This window comes from Stegostoma tigrinum, chromosome 7 (assembly GCF_030684315.1).
Source record: "Stegostoma tigrinum isolate sSteTig4 chromosome 7, sSteTig4.hap1, whole genome shotgun sequence".
NCBI lineage: Eukaryota > Metazoa > Chordata > Chondrichthyes > Orectolobiformes > Stegostomatidae > Stegostoma > Stegostoma tigrinum.
Window position 1 is genome coordinate 26,049,221 of NC_081360.1, and position 21,721 is coordinate 26,070,941.

The window sequence follows — 21,721 nt, forward strand, 5'->3', positions numbered from 1 at the left end:
ATTAGAAGCTGGTGCCCCAAGCCTGGCATCTACTGTCTGTGTGGTGATGTAAGTGGCATTGGATTGTTATTCACACACCTGTGTGTGGCAGGTGCAGCCACCCACAGAACTCAACAACTGCCTCTCATTGAGCCTGGTTTGGGTGAACAAAAGTGCATAATGTAAAGTGTGCAGATTAGAACTGGTAAGAGTGGGTTTCAACTTTGCGAATAGCAAAGTGCTCTCCTGACATTCGGATAGCCTGGGCACTCTTTTGAAGAAGTAAGGTCCTGGGATACCTTTGAAGAGGTAAGTCGCCAATTGGAATTGTTAAAAATTAGACAGGAATGCACGTAAAGTGTATATAATTTCACTAGCTCATCGGACTGTCAACAAACATACCAAAATCAATTGTTAGATATGCCAAAAGGATCTGTCAAAGGGAACTAACAAAAGTGTCATCCTTTTTAAACTTTAGACCCAGTGGCACAGCATTGAAGACTATCCCCACTCATTTCCCTGCCCAGTCTGCTTCCATTATCATCAGCCACCTCATTCATTCTATTGTCACCTAGAGAAATCCTGCATGCTGGAATTATTGTCATAGTCACAAAGCAATTATAGCACAATTATTGGTTGTATGGGCCATCTAATGTCCATGACTTTTGCCACCTTGTAGACAATGGCTTCCAAGTTAAAATAGTTTTGAGACATTCTAATTGTTTATCTTGGAGAAAAGGTTGAGAGGCAATCTGAAAGAAGTTTTCATAATCGTCAAAGATCTGGACAGAGTAGATAGATCAAGAGTCAGCAATCCACCCACTTCAAGGCCAGAAACCACCAGGGTCAAGAATTTACAGTTCAAAGTTATGTCATAAGCATGCCATCATGGTTCACATTAGTAACATAGAGTTAGCAGTCATTGGTAATGTACAGTTGAAACTTCCAGTATCTAGATATAAGATAATGCGAATAAATAGATAAGGTGAAAGAACATCCAAGTGAATGGATTGAGAATGGAAGGGCACAGATTTAACATAATTGGCAAAATAACCAGAAATGACACAAAGGAAAACACACATAGTGAGTATTTAGGATCTGGAAATCACTGCCTGAGTGTATGGTAGGGGTATTCAACTGAGGCATTCAAAAGGCAGTAGCCTCTTACTTATAAAGGGAGATTGTGTAGGGTTGCAGGCAGAAGGCAAGGGAATGGTACTAGGTGAGGTGTTCTTTCAGGGACAAGAGCAGACACACAATGGCCAAATGGCCTCCTTCTGCACTTTAATTCTATAATTTATTGCAACACTTAATCCACTTAGTACACATCAGATAGTCTGTAATGTTATAAAATTGGCAGAATTTCCAAGTGGCTACTTAGAACCTCTTCACCTATTTCTACTGAGCTATTAACCTAACTTGGGCAAATTGCCAGAAGTGAAGAGATCATCTGCGTTCTTATTCTTCATGTGTTCTGCAGATAATGAGGATCAATAGTCAAAGCTCCATCACAGTTGTCACAACTGAACACTATTATTTTGATCCCACTGAATTGACTTTTTCAAACTATGTTTTTAATTCATTTCATGCAAACATATATTCATTTAAAAGTAAAATCAGGGTTTGGCCAGAAAGAAGTAACAGAATGCATAGTATTTCCAGTTGATTGTAACACGCTGCTTCAAACATCTGTTATCACTCATGAAAATGCGGCATTCAGTTACTTGAGATGTTCTGACAGGTCCAAATGCCATTAGGCTTTAGACATTGAAAATAGGATTAGCAGTGTTGGCTTGTCAAAATGGAAAGCTCTGGTCACAATTCTCTGATAATTAAGATGAATTTGGAAGTGATTTCTGAGAAATAGCATATGCAAACTGAACTATTCCCTGTGGAACTCATGCTGATACAGAGAATATAGTGCGGAAAACAGGGGCTAGGATGATAAGCAGTGTAATCTTTTCAGTTCAGAGTCCTGATTACACTTTTAACTATATTTCTCAGTGACAGTGTGAAGTGAATCTGAAAATTTTCATGACACTGTACACAATGTGCTTCCACTATTGAACGTGGCTGGTGATAATGTTTTCACCACTGTTAATCTGTTTCTTTACAACCAATGTCTATCAAAATCCGAAGGATTGGTGCAACAAGAACTGGTACTAAAATAGGGCATAACTGAAGGAAAAACTATTTACTTATTGGCAATTAAACAGATTCAAACAGGGTTCTAGAATGTTTTTATAGGTTTCATTCACATTAAGAAATAAGACAAATAGATTCATTCTTTTTATTACATTGCAGCATGTTTGGGTCAGAACTTATTTATCACTTTAGAATATTATGAATTGTCACAACTGCTCTGGTGCGATTTTTCACAGCTGTCAAAATGCAAGCAGAGTTTTCTGAGCAGTTTATTTGATGTGGTTTAGCCTCAAATGTATTCAGTCAGATTGGAACTCTCAAAAATATATATACTTTCTCAGCTTTAGAGTTAGAGATCATTAATCAGGGAGGGAATACCCTCAAGGAAATGTTGTATAATTCTTATTAAGAATTGCAAAAAGAAATCTAAAGGAGCATTTTGAACTGGAAGAAAACTATCTTGAATGGGAGGAGAGGAATTCTAGTTGGAACCGAATGGAAAAAAAAAACTGATTTGAAAATCTGTAATAGTGCAAGGGTAATCTTTAAGGAGCAGATATTTCATTTACAGACTGGGGACATTTTAACAACAACAAAAGTAAGGGGGATATAGCCAAGGCTCCTTGATTAACTATGGAGACAGAGTATATGATGTATGATGAATGCCAAATAAGTGTTTCCTAAATCTAAACTTTCCATTCACCCAATCAGGTATGGGTAAGTGCTAGAGTATTGGAGAGTGACAAACGTTACACAATTATTCAAGAATACCTAACAAGAGCGTTGCTATTAGCCACAGGACAGCCAGTTTCACATCCAGGGCAGGTAAGGTTTTAGAAATAAATATTAGCATATAAATCAATATGCACTTAGACATGTTAGAGTTAATTACAATGAGCCAGCTGGGATTTGTAACAGTCAGATTGTCCTTGACTAGAGTCATAAATTCATGGAGATGCACAGCACTGAAATAGGCCCTTCGGTTCAACTCACCCATGCCAACCACTTATCCTGAATAAATCTTGTCCCATTTGCCAGCATTTGGCCCATATCCCTCAAAACCCTTCCTATTCATGTACCCATCCAGATGTTTTTTAAATGTTGTATTTGCACTGGCCTCTAGCACCTTCTGTGGCAGCTCATGCCATACAGGCACTACACTCAATATGAAAAAATTGCCCCTTAGATCCCTTTTAAAACCTGCCTTTGCACTAGAAACCTGTAGTTTTGGGCTCCCATTCCCTGGGGAAAAGACTTTAACTAATCACCGTATCCACACCCCTCATAATTGTATAAACCTCCATAAAGATACATCAGTCTAAAGCCTCATGTTGCAGCTATACCGGACATTGGTTAGGCCATTTTTAGAATGTTGCCTTCAATTCTAGTCTCCCTGTTGTAGGAACGATGTTGTGAAACTTAAAAGGGTTCAGAAAAGATTCACAAAAATGTTGTCAGGGTTGGAGAGCTTGAGCTATAGGGAGAGACTGAATAGGTTGGGGCTATTTTCCCTGAAGCGTCTAAGGCTGACTAATTGATTTTTTTTTCATTAAATAACAGAAAAGGTTGACGAAGTGACTGCAATGTTCCTTCTATCTGTCCTTGAAGGATTTCCGTAGTTTACTTAGGGAGAATGAGGTCAGGAAAACTTACTATTACCTGTAGCATTCTCTATTATTAGTTATGGACTTCTTTCTTCCTTAAGACATAGAAAGTTCCAAAAAGTGTGAAGACAGCACAGATGACCTTGAACATTCCTTAATAGGAATGAGACTTTTTACCACTTCCATTCGTGTTTGGTTCTAAATATGGGAATATTTACAGAAAAAGCAAGGTCCCGAGGTAACAAGGTGTGGAGCTGGATGATCACAGCAGGCCAATCGGCCTCTTAGGAGTAGGAAAGCTGACGTTTCGGGCCTAGAGAAGGTTCTAGGCCCGAAACATCAGCTTTCCTGCTCCTAAGATGCTGCTTGGCCTGCTGTGTTCATCCAGCTCCACACCTTGTTACCTCGGATTCTCCAGCATCTGCAGTTCATTTTATCTCTGGTACGAGGTCTCGAGGTGCCTCATTGATATACCTTCAATGGTGGTTCCACCATCGAATGACGGATGTTGAAAGAAATTACTATTGTGCATTTACATGCATTGAATTAACGTGCAAGCAATGACTCTGACTGCCAAGCATGTTTTTTATTATTGTTTGGTCTCTCTACTTCAGGTTCACATGACCACTCTATCACTTCCCTGTCTGAAGAAAAAGACTCCTTCAGATTTCTTATTTCACTTTGATGGCCTGGCACTTCAAGCTGCTGCAAGCCAGAAAGTTTATGCCATCTCCCTCAGCACAAGCTCTCACTGGAAAATCTAACCAATTGTAACCACAATGAACATGTTAGCAAATCTATGCAACCAAAATGGGATGTAGCAATAGCAGGAATATTGACTGCCATGCACACTTCAGGAGGTAAAAATGCTGAGGAGGATGGTCTTGTCCAACTCCTTTACACACAATTCCCTGACTGTGCCGCTGCGGGTCTTCCACACAGCCATCAGCTTTGGTTTTGGAATCCACTTTTCTATAGGTCAAACATCCATTTTTTTATTATGCTACACTGCTTTGATAAAGCTGCAGAAAATAATGAAATGCCACCACTATACTCCTGATGCCAGATCTTTCCATGCACACATCCCACCTTCAGCACTCGGCTTTTCGCCTCTTTTCATCCACCAGATTTATCTAATAATGTGAGTGTGGGACCTCAGTTACTGCTGACCCCAAGATAACCATGTGATAGATGGAGATACAGACCCAGGTTCAGGTGCAGCACTATCATTATTATCAAGATTGGAGAGACAGAGACAAGGGTTTGCGCTGGGCTTCACTACAGCTGCCAATCCACAGCTCAGTAAAAATTCTCTCCATCTTGAAAGTAAGTAATTTGGGTCCTTCTGTCCCCTTTTAGACCTCTGCGTTCTTGAGGAATTGCAACATGTGAGTCAAAAGGGCATTCTGAAGAAGGTGCAGGATCCCCACCTGAAACTTCAGCCTTCCTGTTCCTCGAATACTGCCTGGCTTGCTGTGTTCCTCCAGCTCCACACTTTGTTATCTTTGGATTCAATAGCTGTGTCTACTTTGGACAAAGTGTGAGAAGGTTGTAACTTTATTAGTTGCAGTGAATTGGTTATTATGGATAAGATTGTTTGTAAAGGACTTGTACGAGTTTTCAAAATTGTAAAGGTAATACTCATTATTAAAGCTCTTTTTGTACTAATGAATACAACAGCTTGTAAAATAAATTACATCTATAAACTTGTGTTTTTCACATCTGGTGAGGCAGGGAAGTTAGCCCCAAGGTGCTTTTACTGTGAGGAAAGTTATAGGTCATGGAATAAAAAGGTCAGTAGCAACGTGGATACAAAACTGCATGAGTGACAGGAAACAGAGAATAATAGTCAATGGATATTTTTTGGCCTAGAGGGAAGGTTTGTAGTGGAGCTCCCCAGGGGCCAATATTAGGGCCCTTGCTTTTCCTGATATATACTGATGATCTAAATCTCAGTGTGCAGGGTGGAATTTCAAAGTTTGCAGATGGAACAAAACAGAGAAGAATTATAAACTGAGAAAAAGACAGTATGAATCTCCAGAAGAACATAGTCAAGTTGGTGGAGTAGGCAGATAGGTGACCGATGAATTTCAATGCAGAAAGGTGTGACATGATCCATTTTGGTTTAAAGAACATTGAAGGATAATATAAAATTGGGAGTACAATCCCAAGGGTCAGGAGCAGAAGTATATAGTATATTTTTGCATAAGTAGCAGGATATGTCAAGACACCAACAATTAAAATATAAGGTACCCTTTGGCTTATGACAAGGGCATAGAATATAGGAGTAAGGATGTGATGTTGAACTTGTCTAAGACAGTTGTAAAACCCAGCTGGAGTATGAAAGCTGCAACTGGTTCTGGGAGCCACTTTAGGCACATGAATGGAGAGAGTGAAGAAGTGACTAACAAGAATGGTTCCAAGAGTGAGGAAATTCAGCTTCAAGCACAGATTGAATAACACGTGCCCATTCTACTTAGAGAGAAGAAGGCAAAGAGTAGATCTGATAGAGACGTTCAAACTCATGAGCAGGCTGAATAGAGTGGATAGGCTAAAACTGCTCCTGCTTGTCAAAAGAGCAAGAACAAAAAGGTAATAGATTTAAAGTGATCTGAAAAAGAACCAAGGATAGGGTGAGGAAAACTTTTTTCATTCAGTGAGTGGTCAGGGTATGGAATGCTTTACCTGGAAATATAGTGGAGGCAGGTTCAACTGAGGTATTCAAGAGACCATTGGATGGTTGTTTGGAAAAATGTAAGGTACAATAGCATGGGGGAAATGCCAGAGATTGGCATTAGGTAATGATGCTCATTTGACATGCAGCAACAGGTATAATGGGTCAAATTGCTTTGTTCCTTGCTGTGATATATCCATGTCATTCTAAATTTCTCAATTAATGATAAATACTCGTGTATGTGACCAGGCATCCTTTGAACTGGAGGGAGTCCCAACAGGAAGGAAGTTAAGACACTAAATAGCCATGTGACCAGAATCTGCTACTGTAAAATATAATGAAGAGCTGTAACAAGGTGGAGAATAGAGAATGCATGGTCACAAGGAGCTGGATCTGTGTACAATGCAGTTAGATTTAGGAGAAGAATACGCACAGAGTTAGAGCAGAGACTGTGAATTGGACAATTCAGTATTGCCACAGCTCACCAGAGGGTTTAACAGTTGAAAAATAGCATGTCCAGGCCTCCCTTAGCACTAAACTGGAGCACCAGCCCTGAATTTTGAACTCAAACTTGGAGTAAGACTGAAAACACAGATCCTTGTGATTGAGGAAAGCGTACACTGTCTGTGTACAATACATCCCAGTTCCATTTTCATTCCAAAAATAACAACCTTTGACTGGAGAACTTTAATCACCAATGTATAAGCATTGGTGGACTGACTGCCATGATTTACATTTTTGCTTCTGCTTAATTTGAGTGAATCTTTTAATCATTAACAGTTGACAATAAACTCCCGAATCGTTCCACACAGAATTCGTTTATGTCATCATCTATGAACACCAGGTAGTGACTCAAGAATGATTTTCATTTCAGTGACTCCTTACCCTCCTTTGTTTCAGTCACAGAGTATGAGAGGACTAGGCCAAGCACAGCCAGCAGCAGCACTGACTGGTGCATTTTCACTGGTGTTACCATGCACTTTGCTGCGGGACCTGGAACAGACAGGAACATCGTTAATAAAACATTGCCATTTTTGTCAAGAAGCAAATCGCTTCGATAATCTTTTCATAAATGATTGTGATAGAACCACAATCAAAATACCATCGTCACTAACAGCTCAAAAACAAATTCTGAAGAAGGGGTGATGTGGAAATCACTGTTCACACTGAGTGACTGCAGCAGATAGTTTTCATGACGTTATGGGCAGGCTACACACGTTGATAAGGAAAGAAAGCACAGACGGATAGCGAGACAGGATTTGGAGGGCATTTGAGCAAAATATAAACATATACAGAGCCAAGCTGTTGTATCTCAATCACTTCACTGTACCCCTCCACAAATGTTGCAAGGTGCCTTTTTTTCCATTGTAGAATCTAATTCAGTCAACTAAAAATGCTTCCAAGTTTGGCACTGCTGATGTTTGCCAGACAAGCCTTCAGCTTTCAAAGTCTGAGCACAAAATCTCCTACACCTCTTTCCATCTTCTATTGGATCCCCAACCACATGTGAACCACAAATTGATCTCAGCTTGGGAAAGTAAGTATGCACAATAAGGCTTGGCTCTGAGCCTAGGCTTCTCGAAAAGTTTTATTTTGTTGAAACAGGTGCTCAGAACTGAAAACATCACTTGATTAACAGGTCAAATTTTTTTGTGTTACTTGTTTCATCACTGGCTTAAAATTTATTTACACAAGATAAAGAAATGTCACGTATTGTACTTCAAAGAACAAAGAACAAAGAACAAAGAAAATTACAGCACAGGAACAGGTCCCTTGGCCCTCCAAGCCTGCACTGACCCAGATCCTCTACCTAAACCTGTCACCTATTCTTTTTCCATTGATGCTATTTTAAAAACCTAGTGCTTTATATTTTTAAAGGGTTATTTCAGTTAAAGATTCAGTGAAAAGTGTGGGAAGGCATGCCAAGGGAAGAACCAGGCATACCTAAAAATGAAGTGTCAACCTGGTGCATCTACAAAGCAGGACTACTTTCATGCCAAAGTACATAAGCAACAAGAGACAGACAGAGCTAAGAAATTCCACAACTAACAGTTTGGATCTAAGCTCTGCAGTCTTGTTAGATCCAGTTGTGAATGGTGGTGGGAAACTAATGCTCATTGGTGGAAATGGGTCCAGAAGTATCCACATCCTCAGTCATGAGGGATCCAAGCACATCAATGCAAACAAAAAAGCTGAAGAATTTTGAAAATATCTTAAAGCGATAGTGAAGAATGGATAATCCATCTCAGTCTCCTCCAGAAGTCCCAAACTTCACATGTGCTAGTCTTCAGCCATGTCAGTTAAGACCACATGATACCAAGGGATGTCAGGAGGCACTGGACACTGCAATGGCCAGGGGACCTGACAACATCCCAGCAACAGTACTGAAGACTTGTGCTCTAGAACTTGTTGCACTCATAGCCAACTGTTCCTGCACAGCTGCAACACTGGCATCCATCCAACAATGTGAAACATTGACCAGATATGTCCTGTACACAATACCTCCTGCCAGGGCCACTCAATTCTTGACTTTATGATAAATTTGAACCAAACATGACTGAAAGAGCTGAACTCAGAGGTGAAATAAGAGTGAAAATCCTTGCCATCAAGGTCACATATGACCAAGTGTGGAATCAAGGAGCCCTCGCAAAACTGGAGTCTATGGGAATCTGGAAGAAAATAGTACACTGATCGGAGTCATGTTTTACCCCAAGAAAGGCAGCTGTGGTTGTTGAAGGTCAGTCATCTCAGGTCCAGGACATCCCTGCAGGAGTTCCTCAGAGTAGAATTTTAATTAACCCATTCAGACATTGTGGAAACAAGACCCTTGGCTCAACAAGTCCTCACTGACCCTCAGAGAACCCAGCCAAACCCATCCCCCGAAAACCCAGATAAGCTATACATGCCTGAACACTAGCATGGCCCATCCACTTAGCCTGCTCATCTTTGGATCGTGGGAGGAAGCCCGTGTTGACACAGGGAGAATGTGCAAACTCCACACAGACAGTCACCTGAGGGTGGAATTGAACCCAGGTCCCTGGCACTGTGAGGCAGCACTGCTAACTACTGAGCCACCGTGCCACCTTGAATGCTAGCATTCAATTCTGGAATAATAGATTTAATCTTATTTGAACCTTCTAGCCCAGAGGCAGGGATGCTATCATTGTGCCACAAGAGCCCAGTGCCTCAGGGCACTGTCCTAAGCTCATTGATGTTCAGTTATTTCGTTAATGACCATCTCTCCACCATAAAGGCAGACGTGGGAATGTTCACTGATTGCACAATGTTCAGCACTTTTCAAGACTCCTCAGACACTGAAGCAGTCCATGCCAAAATGCAGAAAGACTTGGAGAATATCCAGGTTTGGGCTGAGAAACCGCAAGTAATGCTCACACCACAAAAGTTCCAGGCACTGACCATCTCCAACTAGCAAGAATCTAGCCATCACTCTTAACATTCAATGTCATTGCCTTCACTGAATCCTCTACAATCAACTTCCTGAGTGTCACTATTTACAAAACATTGAACAGAACTGGCCATATAAATACTGTGACTACAAGAATAGGCAAGAGGATAGGAATTCTGCAGAAGTAACTCACTTTCTGATTCCCTGAAGCCTATCCACCATCTACTAGTGCATAGTAGTAGGTGCACTACGCAGGAGTGTAATGGAATATTTCTCGCTTTCCTGGATGGGTGTATCTCCAACAATACTTAAGAGGCTTGACACTATGCAGGACAATGGCATCATATCTACAATGCTAACCCCCCTCCACCACCAATGCGGAGTAGCAGCAATACATACCATCTCTCAAAAGATGAAAACATTTGAACTAGGAGCAGGATTGGACAATTCGGTTCCTCGGGTCTGTTCTTCTATTTAATATGATCATGGCCAGTTTTGTCTCAGCCTTAATTCCACTTTCCTGCCTGCTCCTGATTACCATTTAACCCATTACTACTGAAAAGTTTCTCTATCTCCTTCTTAGATGTACTCTATGTCCCAGACTCTACTGCCCTGAGGGGGAGTAAATTCCATAGATTCACATCCCTTTCTGAGAAGTAATTCTTCCTCTATTTTAAATATGCCACCCCTCAACCTAACAGAATGACCGCTCATTTTAAGAAGAAATATCCAGTCTATATCTGTTGTGTCAATCCCCTTTAGCATCTTATATACCTGAGATATATTCCTCTCAATCTTCTAAATATAGATCTAAGATTTGCAACCTCTCTTCATAAGATGCAACTTTAAGGTCTGGAATTAATCTGAAGAACCTTCACTGAACTACCTCCAATGCAATTACATCCTTCTTCAAGTAAAGGGGCCAAAACTGTGTACAAAAATCGAGATACAGCCTCACTAATGCTTTATACAGTTGCGACCACAGTTCCTTGATTTTATGCTCCTCTCCTTTAGTGATAAACACCAAAATTCCATTTGCCCTCCTGTATCTGTCAACCAGTGAGCATACCCAGATACCTCTGCATTTGACACTCTGAAGTTTCACTCCATTTAAATAATAAGTTGCCTTTTAATTTTTCCAACCAAAATGAATAACCTCAAACTTATCCATCTGTCAAATTTTGTCCCATTTACTTCCTCAATCCAACATTCTTTTGTAAATTCCTTATTTCTTCATTGCAACATACTTTCCCACCTATTTTACTGCCATCTGCAAACATGGACATGGTACATTTGATCCGCACATTCAAGTCATTATTATGGATTGGAAATACTTGGGGATTGAGGATCAAATGCTGTGGTACCCAATTGGTTATATCTTGCTACCCAAGGAAGACTTATATATCCTGATTCTCTGCTTTCTGTTGCTTAGCCAATCCTCAATCCAATATACTATCCCAAACCCTGTGTGATCTTACCTCATATATTGCCTTTGTGCAGCACTTTATCAAATGCCTCCTGGAGGTCCAGATAGCTATCAGACCTTGATTATAGAATGCTTTACAGAAATTCACCTAGGCTTATCACACAGCAATTTCCAAACCAAAGACCATCGAGAAGAATAAGTACAGAAGACAAAAACTAAAAGAAATGCAGATGCTGTAAATCAAAAGCAAAAACAGAAGTTGCTGAAAAAGCTCAGCAGGTCTGGCAGCATCTGTGAAGAAAATTCAGAGTTAACGTTTTGGGTCCAGTGATCCTTCCTCAGAACATTGTAAGTACAGAAGATACATGGAAAGACCATTACCTGCTAATTCACCTCCAAGCACTCACTAACCTGACTTGGAAATATATCACCATTCCTTCAATGTTGCTGTTTAAAATCTTTGATCCCATTCTCTAAATCATTGTGGCTCTATCAATACAGTACCACCTTCTTGAGGGAAACTGTGGCCGCACTCCATGAAATGAATTTTAAAAAGTCATTTACAGAAAATTATGAAAGGTGGACTTCAGGCATTTTTAGGCACATCATTGTTACTATAGAATTGATAGATTTTGTACAGAGTATTCAATGGGTAAATGGGCATGGAGGTGCTATGAGTCAGCCTGCAAGGTATGAGGGGTCATTTGGGTGTGTGGGTGAAAGGAGCATCATAGGTTAGTGTGGCTGGGCCGTGGTCAGTGGATGAGAGCGATGGTAAGTGGATGATTTGAGGGATAGAGTGCCCAACATTTCACTGAACGTGTGGTACAATATCCATCCAAGAAAACCAAAGTGAACCTTGAAACAGTGCTTGTCATCCCCTGGCTCCACCTTCGATCTGTATCCAGTGGGCAGCAGGCTCAGCTCTTTCTCGACTCAAACTGTTCAAAGCAATGGTGAAAATGTAGCCTGTTGGTGGAAAACACTTCTTTGTGCAAACTGTTACGGAAATTTAGAATTTTCTCCCTCCCAGGGTATTGAGGCTGGGGTCACTTGAACATTTGAAAACCAAGGCTGGTAGATATTCATTAGCAAATGTATTAAGGTAGTTGGACAAAATGATGAAGCGCCTTAGGGAGGTAAATGGTTTATTCCTGTCCTTATGTTCCTGAGGCTTGTGATGGGACAGTTACTTGATGGTGATCTGCAGCGGAACAAAACGAAATGGCTTCCCCAGAGAACATAGCTCAAAAGTTTATGGTGATTTCTTTGAAAACGCAAGGCTTCCTGGAGAGTAATGGATGCTTGTTTACATTGGAAGAATTTCTACTCCATGGTAGCAAGGAAGACAATTGTGCAACAGGCTCCCACATGGAAAGTCAGGGATTGATTTCCTCTTTTCATTCAGGAATCACCCATAACTTGGAGGTAAAGAGGTTTCTTTTCAGTGTAGGCAGTTCTGCAGTTTCCTAGCTGAACCTGGATACATAAAGCAGTTGCTCCTGAGAAAGGGAGAAAATAGCAGCAGAAGAAGAAAAGGTTGGAATTCTTACAAATAGGTTGCCTCACTGCAACAAGTTTAGCACAAGCTTCAGACCAATAGCATTTGGTTAAAACCATTAAGGGTTCCTTGAAGCTGAGAAACTTAATGCTCAGTTATTTAAGGGGTCCCAATGTTCTTTACAGGTAATTAAGTACTTTAGAAGAGGAATCAAAGTTGCTTTAAGATGATGCTTTATTTAAAATATTACAATACAATATCATTTTCTGAACATAAATTTTATATTTCAACTTTTTTGAAAATAACATTTCAATGCAGAGAATATTGTCCACAGCAGTGAAATTGATGGACATACAAAGTACCCAAGTTGTCAGATAGAGACACAAAGTGTGCAAGATTTTAGAGAAAGGCAAGATGTACCAATTTGTGGGTGTAAAATATATTGGTTTTGAATAGAGGGTGTCAGACAGAACCTGTGACGAAAGATAACAGCCTTTACTTTTCTCTTTCTCTACTCACAAAGTTTGTAAACTAAAAATATTATTGCTGCAAATTCTTAACAAAGAAATCTTAATCTACACCATTTTCCCCAGAAAAATAAATGCCAGCCACAACTGACTCAGGGTGAAACTCTGGTACCTATAGTTTATGTGGAAAATGACTTCAGCTGCAGACCAGCAGTCAGACAATTGGTTCATGAATAAATTCTTTTTTATGAATGTAAATAAACTTGGCAAAGTTCTTTTGAGAGGTTTTTGCTATAAAACTGCTTCTTTATTTGTTAAGTTAAGAAAACCCTGACTGACTTATTTCAGATACCATTTAATATGCATAGTTAACAGTGTCATCTCCTTTATAAATTAAAGTTCTGTTTAAGCTAATGGAGGAGTGGAGCAAGGAAAATAATCTATCACTCTTAATGAAACAATTATAATAAACGTAATAAAATATGTAATCTATTTTCTTTGGGGGATCTAGGACTAGGGAAAAGTATTTAATTATTAGAACTATATATTTCAGGAAAGAAGTTAGGAAATATTCTATATATAAAGGGTGGTGCAAGTTTGAAACTCCATTCTGCAAATAACAATTGAATGTAGATCAGTACCAATGCTAAATCAATTGATACATTTAAATCTGAAATGGAGATTCAGGAAGCAGTAACATATCTTCCCGTTCTGTGCACATGTAATAAAGACAGATTAGCTGTGACATTTCCATCCTGCAGAAAGTGAGATTAGTTTGTTGCTCTGTTTTGTGTAGAATTACGTGTTAGTTAATTTGAAACAATACTTTTGTTGCTTGCTCACGTCTGCTAATTCTAATTTTAACTTTGTGCTGTCCAAGATGTGAATGTGCTCCTTGTGTGTTTTTAATCAAATTTAAATGAAGGGGGTATTGAGGATATTGATGAATTGTTATAACTATGTTTTGTTTATGATTTTTGATGAATTGTTTATCCTATGTATGTTCGTTCAAATACTCCAAATGCCAACAGAAATACTGAAGGAAATGTCGGGACAAGACTGTGTCATCTCATACCAGAGCTGATGGTAATTTTAAAAAAAAGTCATGGAATACCAAAACATAGCCCCCGAAAATCAAAAACAATCATACCCCTTGAAAAAATCTCACTTAAGAGCACCAGGAAAAGTAAAAAGTATTTTGACCATTCCTGCAAGGCTAAAGAAGTTCAGCAAAATGGAGTTGTCAAAGAAATTCTGCAAGAAACATATCAGGTCAGCTGTTCGAAATGTTTCTGCTTCAATGCATCTTTACTGAAGCTGGACTTCCAGCTGCATAATTTTTTATTTTTTTCATGGTACAGATACATTGGACAAAATGACTTCCTTCTGCATAATTGGTTATTGTTTCTCTGTCTATGAGGATCTGAGCGGTAGCTGCTGGTCCTCCTGCTGTTTGCTACGCTGCTGTTGATTCTTTGCCTTGTTGCTGCTAATCATGGTCCAGACTAAAGCAGAATAAGCTGCTGAACAGATGTATGACAATCAGAGTTCAGATTTTGCATGCTGCCAAAGTAGCAGAAATGAAAACAAGAACCGTGAGTCAAAACGTTTTACTTAACCAAGGAATCATTTGCAAATGCCCTATATTTTTCAAATTTGTGCTGCTGCCTCTTTTTCTGCTATGTATTTGCCTTGCTTTCACCTGTGAGCACCAGACTCCTGGGAAACCTGTGCAACTCTGGTTAAAGTTAAAAACCCTTATCAAAACAAGGGCTAGGCAACTTTTCTCAACCGGGACATCATGTCATTCAGTTTATGTTAACATCCTGAATGTCTTTATGTTCCAGTTGTCCGTGGTGCATTAAATTCGCTCCAAGTCCATCTCCCTTCAGTCTGTCATCATCAAGTATGTTGTAGCACTTTAGTACTGTCATTGCTGCCACTAGTTTATTGATTTTGGCAAATTCTGCTTCTCATTCTATGTCCCAGTGTCACTGAAAGTTCTTGGCCCTGAATTTGCAAAATGTTTAACACTTTGCTGATAATTTGAGCAAGAATTTTGTCAAATAGTCAATGAATCCAAAAAAAAACACTGCATTGATTTAAATCATTGTTTGCTGCAACACTGCTACGGCTGTCACCTTTTCAGGATGTGGCTGAAGAATTTTTGCTGTCAGCACCTGGCCAAAATACCTAACTTCAGGCATCTTTCATTGTAATTAAATGAAAGCAGACAAAGCAAAATGTGAATCTGGAAGGCTGAAATGTTTCCTGTCCAGAAGACTCTTCTCCAGAACTGGAGAAGAATCATACTGGACTCAGAAAGTTCACTTCCCACCAGTACTTCATGACCTGCCAAACTTTTCCAGTATCTTCTGTGTATCCTAGAGTCATAGAAATGTACAGCACAGAAATAGACCCTTTGTCCAACTTGACCATGCCAACCAGACATCCTAAATAAATCTAGTCCCATTTCATCCTCATGGAATCCCTACAGTGTGGGAACAGGCCTTTTGGCATGACAAGTCCGACTTCAGAGCAACACACCCAGAACCATTCCACATAACCCATCTAATCTATACACCCCTGAACACGATGGGTAATTTAGCGTGGCCAGTTCACCTACCCTGCACAGCTTTGGACTGTGGGAGGAAACCAGAGCACCCGGAGGAAACCCACGCAGACACGGGGAGAATGTGTAACCTCTACACAGACAATCACCCAAGGGTGGAATCAAACCTGGGCCCCTGGTGCTGTGAGGCTGCAGTGCTAACCACTGAGCCACCGTGCCGCCTTTCATTTCCCAGCATTTGGCCCATATCCCTGTAAACACATCCTATTCATATTTCCATCCAGATGTCTCATAGATGTTGTAATTGTATCAGCCTCCTCCACATCCTCTGGCAGCTCATTCTATAAACACAACTCCCTCCGTGTGAAAACATTTCCCTTGAGGTCCCTTTTTAAATTTTTCCCCTATCACCTTAAAGCTATGCCTCTAGTTTTGGATAACAAAATGTGAGGCTGGATGGACACAGCAGGCCCAGCAGCATCTCAGGAGCACAAAAGCTGACGTTTCGGGCCTAGACCCTTCATCAGATGAAGGTTCTAGGCCCGAAACGTCAGCTTTTGTGCTCCTGGGTTGTGCTGGGCCTGCTGTGTTCATCCAGCCTCACATTTTGTTATCTTGGATTCTCCAGCATCTGCAGTTCCCATTATCACCTCTAGTTTTGGACATCCCCACCCTGGAGAAAAGACCTTGTCTATTTACCCTATCCATGCCCCTCATGATTTTATAAACCTCTACAGGGTCACCCCTCAGTCTCCAACATACCAGGGAAAATAGCCCCAGCCTAGTCAGCCTTGCTATTGCTCAAACCCTCCTACCCTGGCAACATCCTTGTAAATCTTTTCTGAATCTTTCAAATTTCACAACATCCTTCCCATAGCAAGAAGACCAGATTTGCTTGAGGTATGCCAAAAGTGGCTTAACCAATGTCCTGTACAGCCACAAGATGGCCTCCCAATGCCTGTACTCAATGCACTGACCAACGAAGGCAAGCGCACCAAATGCCTTTTTCTCCGTCCTATCCATCTGCAACTACATTTTCAAGAATTTCATTGCACTGTTCTCTTGTTCCACCTCAGGTTCATCAGGCAAGATGATATTTTCCTGGAAGATATCCTGACCCTAAATTATTATACTCCTCTAGAATGTGTTTCGAGCTCAATGGCTTAATGTGCTGCAACAGATTTTGGCACATTGATGGTTACTAAGCCAAACTTTAGTCTTTCTCCAACTGATATGATTGGTATTTTCTTGCCAACTATGATCTAGAACTCCAGATTCTTGTTTTATATTATTGCAATGCGCTCACAGCATATCTTTCCTCTTAGCCTTACTTTCAAGGGCAACTTTTTGGATTACCATGCTGCACCCTTTCACAAAAGCCTATAAAGTTCTTGATGCTACGTGATCCATCAGTGTCTTCTGACACTTGATTTGACCTGATGTTGTCTTCTGCAGTCCTCATTCCAACAGACAAAAACTCACTTCTCAACTTAACTGAACCAACCTGGTGAATGGTGTAGAATGATGCATCCGAATCTACAACTGCCCTCTCTCTCTCTCTCTCTGGTGGCCACCTATTCCCTGATTGTTGTGTTGCTTTTTAGCCCGACAATGTGTGCAAAATTATTCAGTTTCTAACAGAAAGAATACTTCTTTCCCCAAACAGTTCATGCTTTCTTCCCCTGTGCACAATGTCCTCCACAGTATTTGCACCCTGCTCTTTGGTTGTGACTTTTGCCTGGAGAATCTCTCGGCATAGTGCAAGACCTGGTCTGTTTAGCTATGAACGTGCTCCATCAGCTGATTCACAAACTCTGCACTTTAGCACTTTGTTGATCACTCTCCTGAGTATGCTTCTCTTCTCTCAATACTCTCACTGTAGGATCTTTTATGCCTAATAAAATCCTGGCTTTAATTAGATCATCTTTTAGCTATGGAAATTCACAGGTTTCTGTGAGCTAAGTCATGACACTGTATATCAATCAATGGATTTTTTTTTCCAATTTGGTGCAAAGTATTGAAAATGTACCACTCAAATGTAACATTCACTCAAAGTCCAAATTATGCCTTCAAAGCTTATAAGCTTCTGCGAGAATTTTTACTGCTGAGAGATTAGAATGAAATAGACTTTAAAACAATCTCTTCCTCATGAATGACTCTTCTGAGTTCCTGAACAACATGGCTATAGCAAGGAATTTGGAAAAGTCAGTTGAGATGCACAACCAGGTCCTTTTTGACTTTAAGACAAATAAATCTCACTTTCCATCTAAGATAATAAAATGTGAGGCTGGATGAACACAGCAGGCCAAGCAGCATCTCAGGAGCACAAAAGCTGACGTTTCGGGCCTAGACCCTTCATCAGAGAGGGGGATGGGGGGAGGGAACTGGAATAAATAGGGAGAGAGGGGGAGGCGGACCGAAGATGGAGAGTAAAGAAGATAGGTGGAGAGGGTGTAGGTGGGGAGGTAGGGAGGGGATAGGTCAGTCCAGGGAAGACGGACAGGTCAAGGAGGTGGGATGAGGTTAGTAGGTAGCTGGGGGTGCGGCTTGGGGTGGGAGGAAGGGATGGGTGAGAGGAAGAACCGGTTAGGGAGGCAGAGACAGGTTGGACTGGTTTTGGGATGCAGTGGGTGGGGGGGAAGAGCTGGGCTGGTTGTGTGGTGCAGTGGGGGGAGGGGATGAACTGGGCTGGTTTAGGGATGCAGTGGGGGAAGGGGAGATTTTGAAACTGGTGAAGTCCACATTGATACCATATGGCTGCAGGGTTCCCAGGCGGAATATGAGTTGCTGTTCCTGCAACCTTCGGGTGGCATCATTGTGGCAGTGCAGGAGGCCCATGATGGACATGTCATCAAGAGAATGGGAGGGGGAGTGGAAATGGTTTGCGACTGGGAGGTGCAGTTGTTTGTTGCGAACTGAGTGGAGGTGTTCTGCAAAAACGTCAAGACCAGGTTCTCTCTATTATTAGCATATATTTCTCTCACTTTCATCCTCATTATTCATTAATCTCAGCTCATTAATTTGAGGGTTCCTGTCGATGACCCATCAGATAGAAGCATTGAAAATTCCCAACATGGAAGTCAAGATGACTTCATCTCAGTATTTGCCCTTCTGGACCTCCATCTTGGAATTCCATTCCACTTCACCATGAGCAGTGGCCATACTCAAATCATGTCCATGACATGGGTCCCTGACATGTACCAGCCTCACCGCTCTGCCAGGGTATGCCTCCTACCAATTTACAGTTCACTTCTGTTCTCCATGCTACAGTTTGGAGCACCTTGGCACCTGTCAATGCAAAGCTTCTTCAAGGCTCTTTTGCATGTAAGGACGAGACTCAATTCATGAATTGGACAAGGGTGCACCTCAGGGCGCTCAAATGCTCTCTTAGCACACGTTCACTTCGTCCCTAGTTTGATGCACGTAGCATTGTCTTGCCTTGTTTTGTCCTTTGATGCTTCTTCAAAGGGCCACACCGCTACAGTCTTGACTTGCCTTGTAATGCAGACACAAAGCCAGACAGCTTGGCATTGCTGTCAGCAGTCATCAGTCAAGGGGATGAATATGTTGCTATATGGCTCTGTGCTGTGTCAATGTTACATCTGCACCAAAGGCAATGTCTGTGCTTCTAACAAATGCCGGTGCTTGATCTGTTGGAAAGTGGCCCTTTAAGAATGGCTCATTAAGCACTTCCACCTACAGAGTGTTTGAGACTCAGGCTCACAACAGACAATTGGAGTGATGTAGTATGGTACCTTGTCAATGAGATGAGTTTGGAACAAGTGACTCTGGTGAGCCAACAATTGGAATGTTGTGAGCAGTTTTGGCCTCTGTATCTAAGGTCTTGGAAGAGGTCCACAAAAGATTTAAAATAACAATCCCAGTGATAAAGAGCTTGTCAAATGAGGAGTGGTTGAGGACTCTGGATTTGTACTCGATCGAGCTTAAAAGTATGAGGGGGGAAATCTCATTGAAACTTACAGAATACTGAGAGGCCTGGATAGAGTGGTCGTAGAAAAGACGTTTCCACTAACAGGGCAGTACCTGAGATTGAAGGGACGGCCCTTTAGAACTGAGATGAGGAGGGATTTCTTCAGTTCGAATTGGTTAATCTGTAGAATTCATTGCCACAGAAGCTATGGTGGCCAAATTGTTGAATGTATTTAAGACAGAGACAGATATGTTATTCACTAGTAAGGGGATCCAGGTTACAGGCAGGGAGAAGGCAGGAAAATGAGGTTGAGAAACATATCAGCCAAGATTAAACAGTGGAGCAGCTTAATTGTGCAATTATAGGCTCTTACAGTTTTATGGTAAGAGAAGACTTGCTAGGCCTCATGGAGAGAAAACCTGCATGAAACTTGATGAAAATGACAATTCGTCAAACTCTCTTAAAATTTAGCCCAATGCTTTAGGTGTACAACAAAGCAATGTGTACAAACAAAGTCAAAATTGAAGTGAACTTAAGATGTATACCTACAGAGATATACTTCATTGTAGAGTTGAAAGGATTATGGAACTCTAGGAAGGACATAATTGCATTTCAATCCAAAAGCAGCCAAACTGATAGCATTCAGTTGCATTGTCATTGTATCTTGCAAGAAACAGGATATAGTCAAAGAACTCAATAGACACACAGTCAGATATTTTCACTTACTATTGTCTCTTAATTATTGTATAAACAGGGCTCATATTTATTATCCCAATGACAATGCAGCATTCTAATTGTGCAGCATTCACTTAATGTGGTCACAAGGAGATATCAAGCAATTCCCATTGTTTCATTTAATTCATTCACGGGATGTGGTCGCTACTGGCTAGTGTGCCATTTATTGCCCATTCCTAATTGTATTTGAGAAGGTGAGGGAGAGCTGCTTTCATGAACTGCTGCAGTCCATATGATGTAGGTACACCCACAACACTGTTCAACACTGAAGGGAGTTCTGGGCTTTGAGCCAGTGATGGTAAAGCTTCTACAATGTGTTTCCACGTCAAGATGGCTTGTGACCTGGGAAGGAACATGCAGGTACTGGCGCTCCCATTGAAGTAAAGGCGGGTTATTCCCTCTTCAGTATCAGGCAGCATTAGGGAAACTAAGGACCAGCTTGCTCACTGCCTTCTCAGCTGCAACAATAATGTGGCCAAATACGGGATTTAATTACGTCTGAATTAATTTCAGTCGGACAACAGCCATTAAAAGAGTCTTCGTTCAAAAACCTTGCATCTAACATTACAAAAAAGAATTTTCTTTACCAGCCTGTCCCTTCCCTAGTCAAACTTTTGGCAGCTTTAATGACTACATGAATTGCAGAAAGATGAAACAATCATTACAAACTAAATGCATAAACAGCTTACAGTCAATCAAAAGTGTCCAGTGAAGAATATTATGCAAACTATATCACAGGTATCCGCTGATATGCTTTTGCAGGAAAATCAAGTCTGTAAAATCTTGCACTATAAGAAAGCAACAAACATTTTTGAAGCTCCAGAGATTGTCAAATAAATTACTTCCTGCTGGCCAGTTAGACTTGTGAAACAGGCACTCACCGTTACAACAGCTCTAGTGAAGTAAACATGCACAAGAGGTGTATCTGCTAAACTCTTCTGTTGAAAGATGTCGAGTCACTGCTGCTACTCGATGATTGAAGGATATTATTTATAATTCTTTTCTATTTAACTCAACGCAACAGGCATGTAATGAGATGTTTGTGAGAATCCTCCCACTCATTGGTAGATATTTTAGGAATGCTTACAATACTTGTAGGTTGTGACAGATTTTTTTAGTTCTTTTTTGGCTGTTTTGATGGTTTGCACCTTTTACAGCCTTTCACTGTCTTTAAGAACACTGCGTTGAGTTATTTGTTATGCAGCTAGGAATGTACGTTTCCAAGACTAAATGTTCTCCTATCTGCCAATGTGAAAGCATTTTGCTTTCTTTCTGTACGAA

At 40.8% G+C, this 21,721-nt stretch overlaps 1 protein-coding gene across 2 annotated transcripts in view; it reads right to left on the minus strand.

Annotated features, from left to right (window-relative positions):
• Nucleotides 1-21,431, minus strand: part of LOC125453922 (collagen alpha-3(VI) chain) — a 54,219-nt gene extending 32,788 nt beyond the window's left edge. For both annotated transcript variants that reach the window (XM_048534079.1, XM_048534078.1), the window contains exons 1-2: nucleotides 21,322-21,431; nucleotides 7,288-7,395 (exon numbers count right to left, since the gene is read on the minus strand). In XM_048534079.1, the coding sequence (XP_048390036.1) occupies nucleotides 7,288-7,378 (91 nt within the window). In that variant the 5' untranslated portion in view covers nucleotides 7,379-7,395; nucleotides 21,322-21,431. The remainder of the gene's footprint in view (nucleotides 1-7,287; nucleotides 7,396-21,321) is intronic.
• Nucleotides 21,432-21,721: the final 290 nt, after the last annotated feature.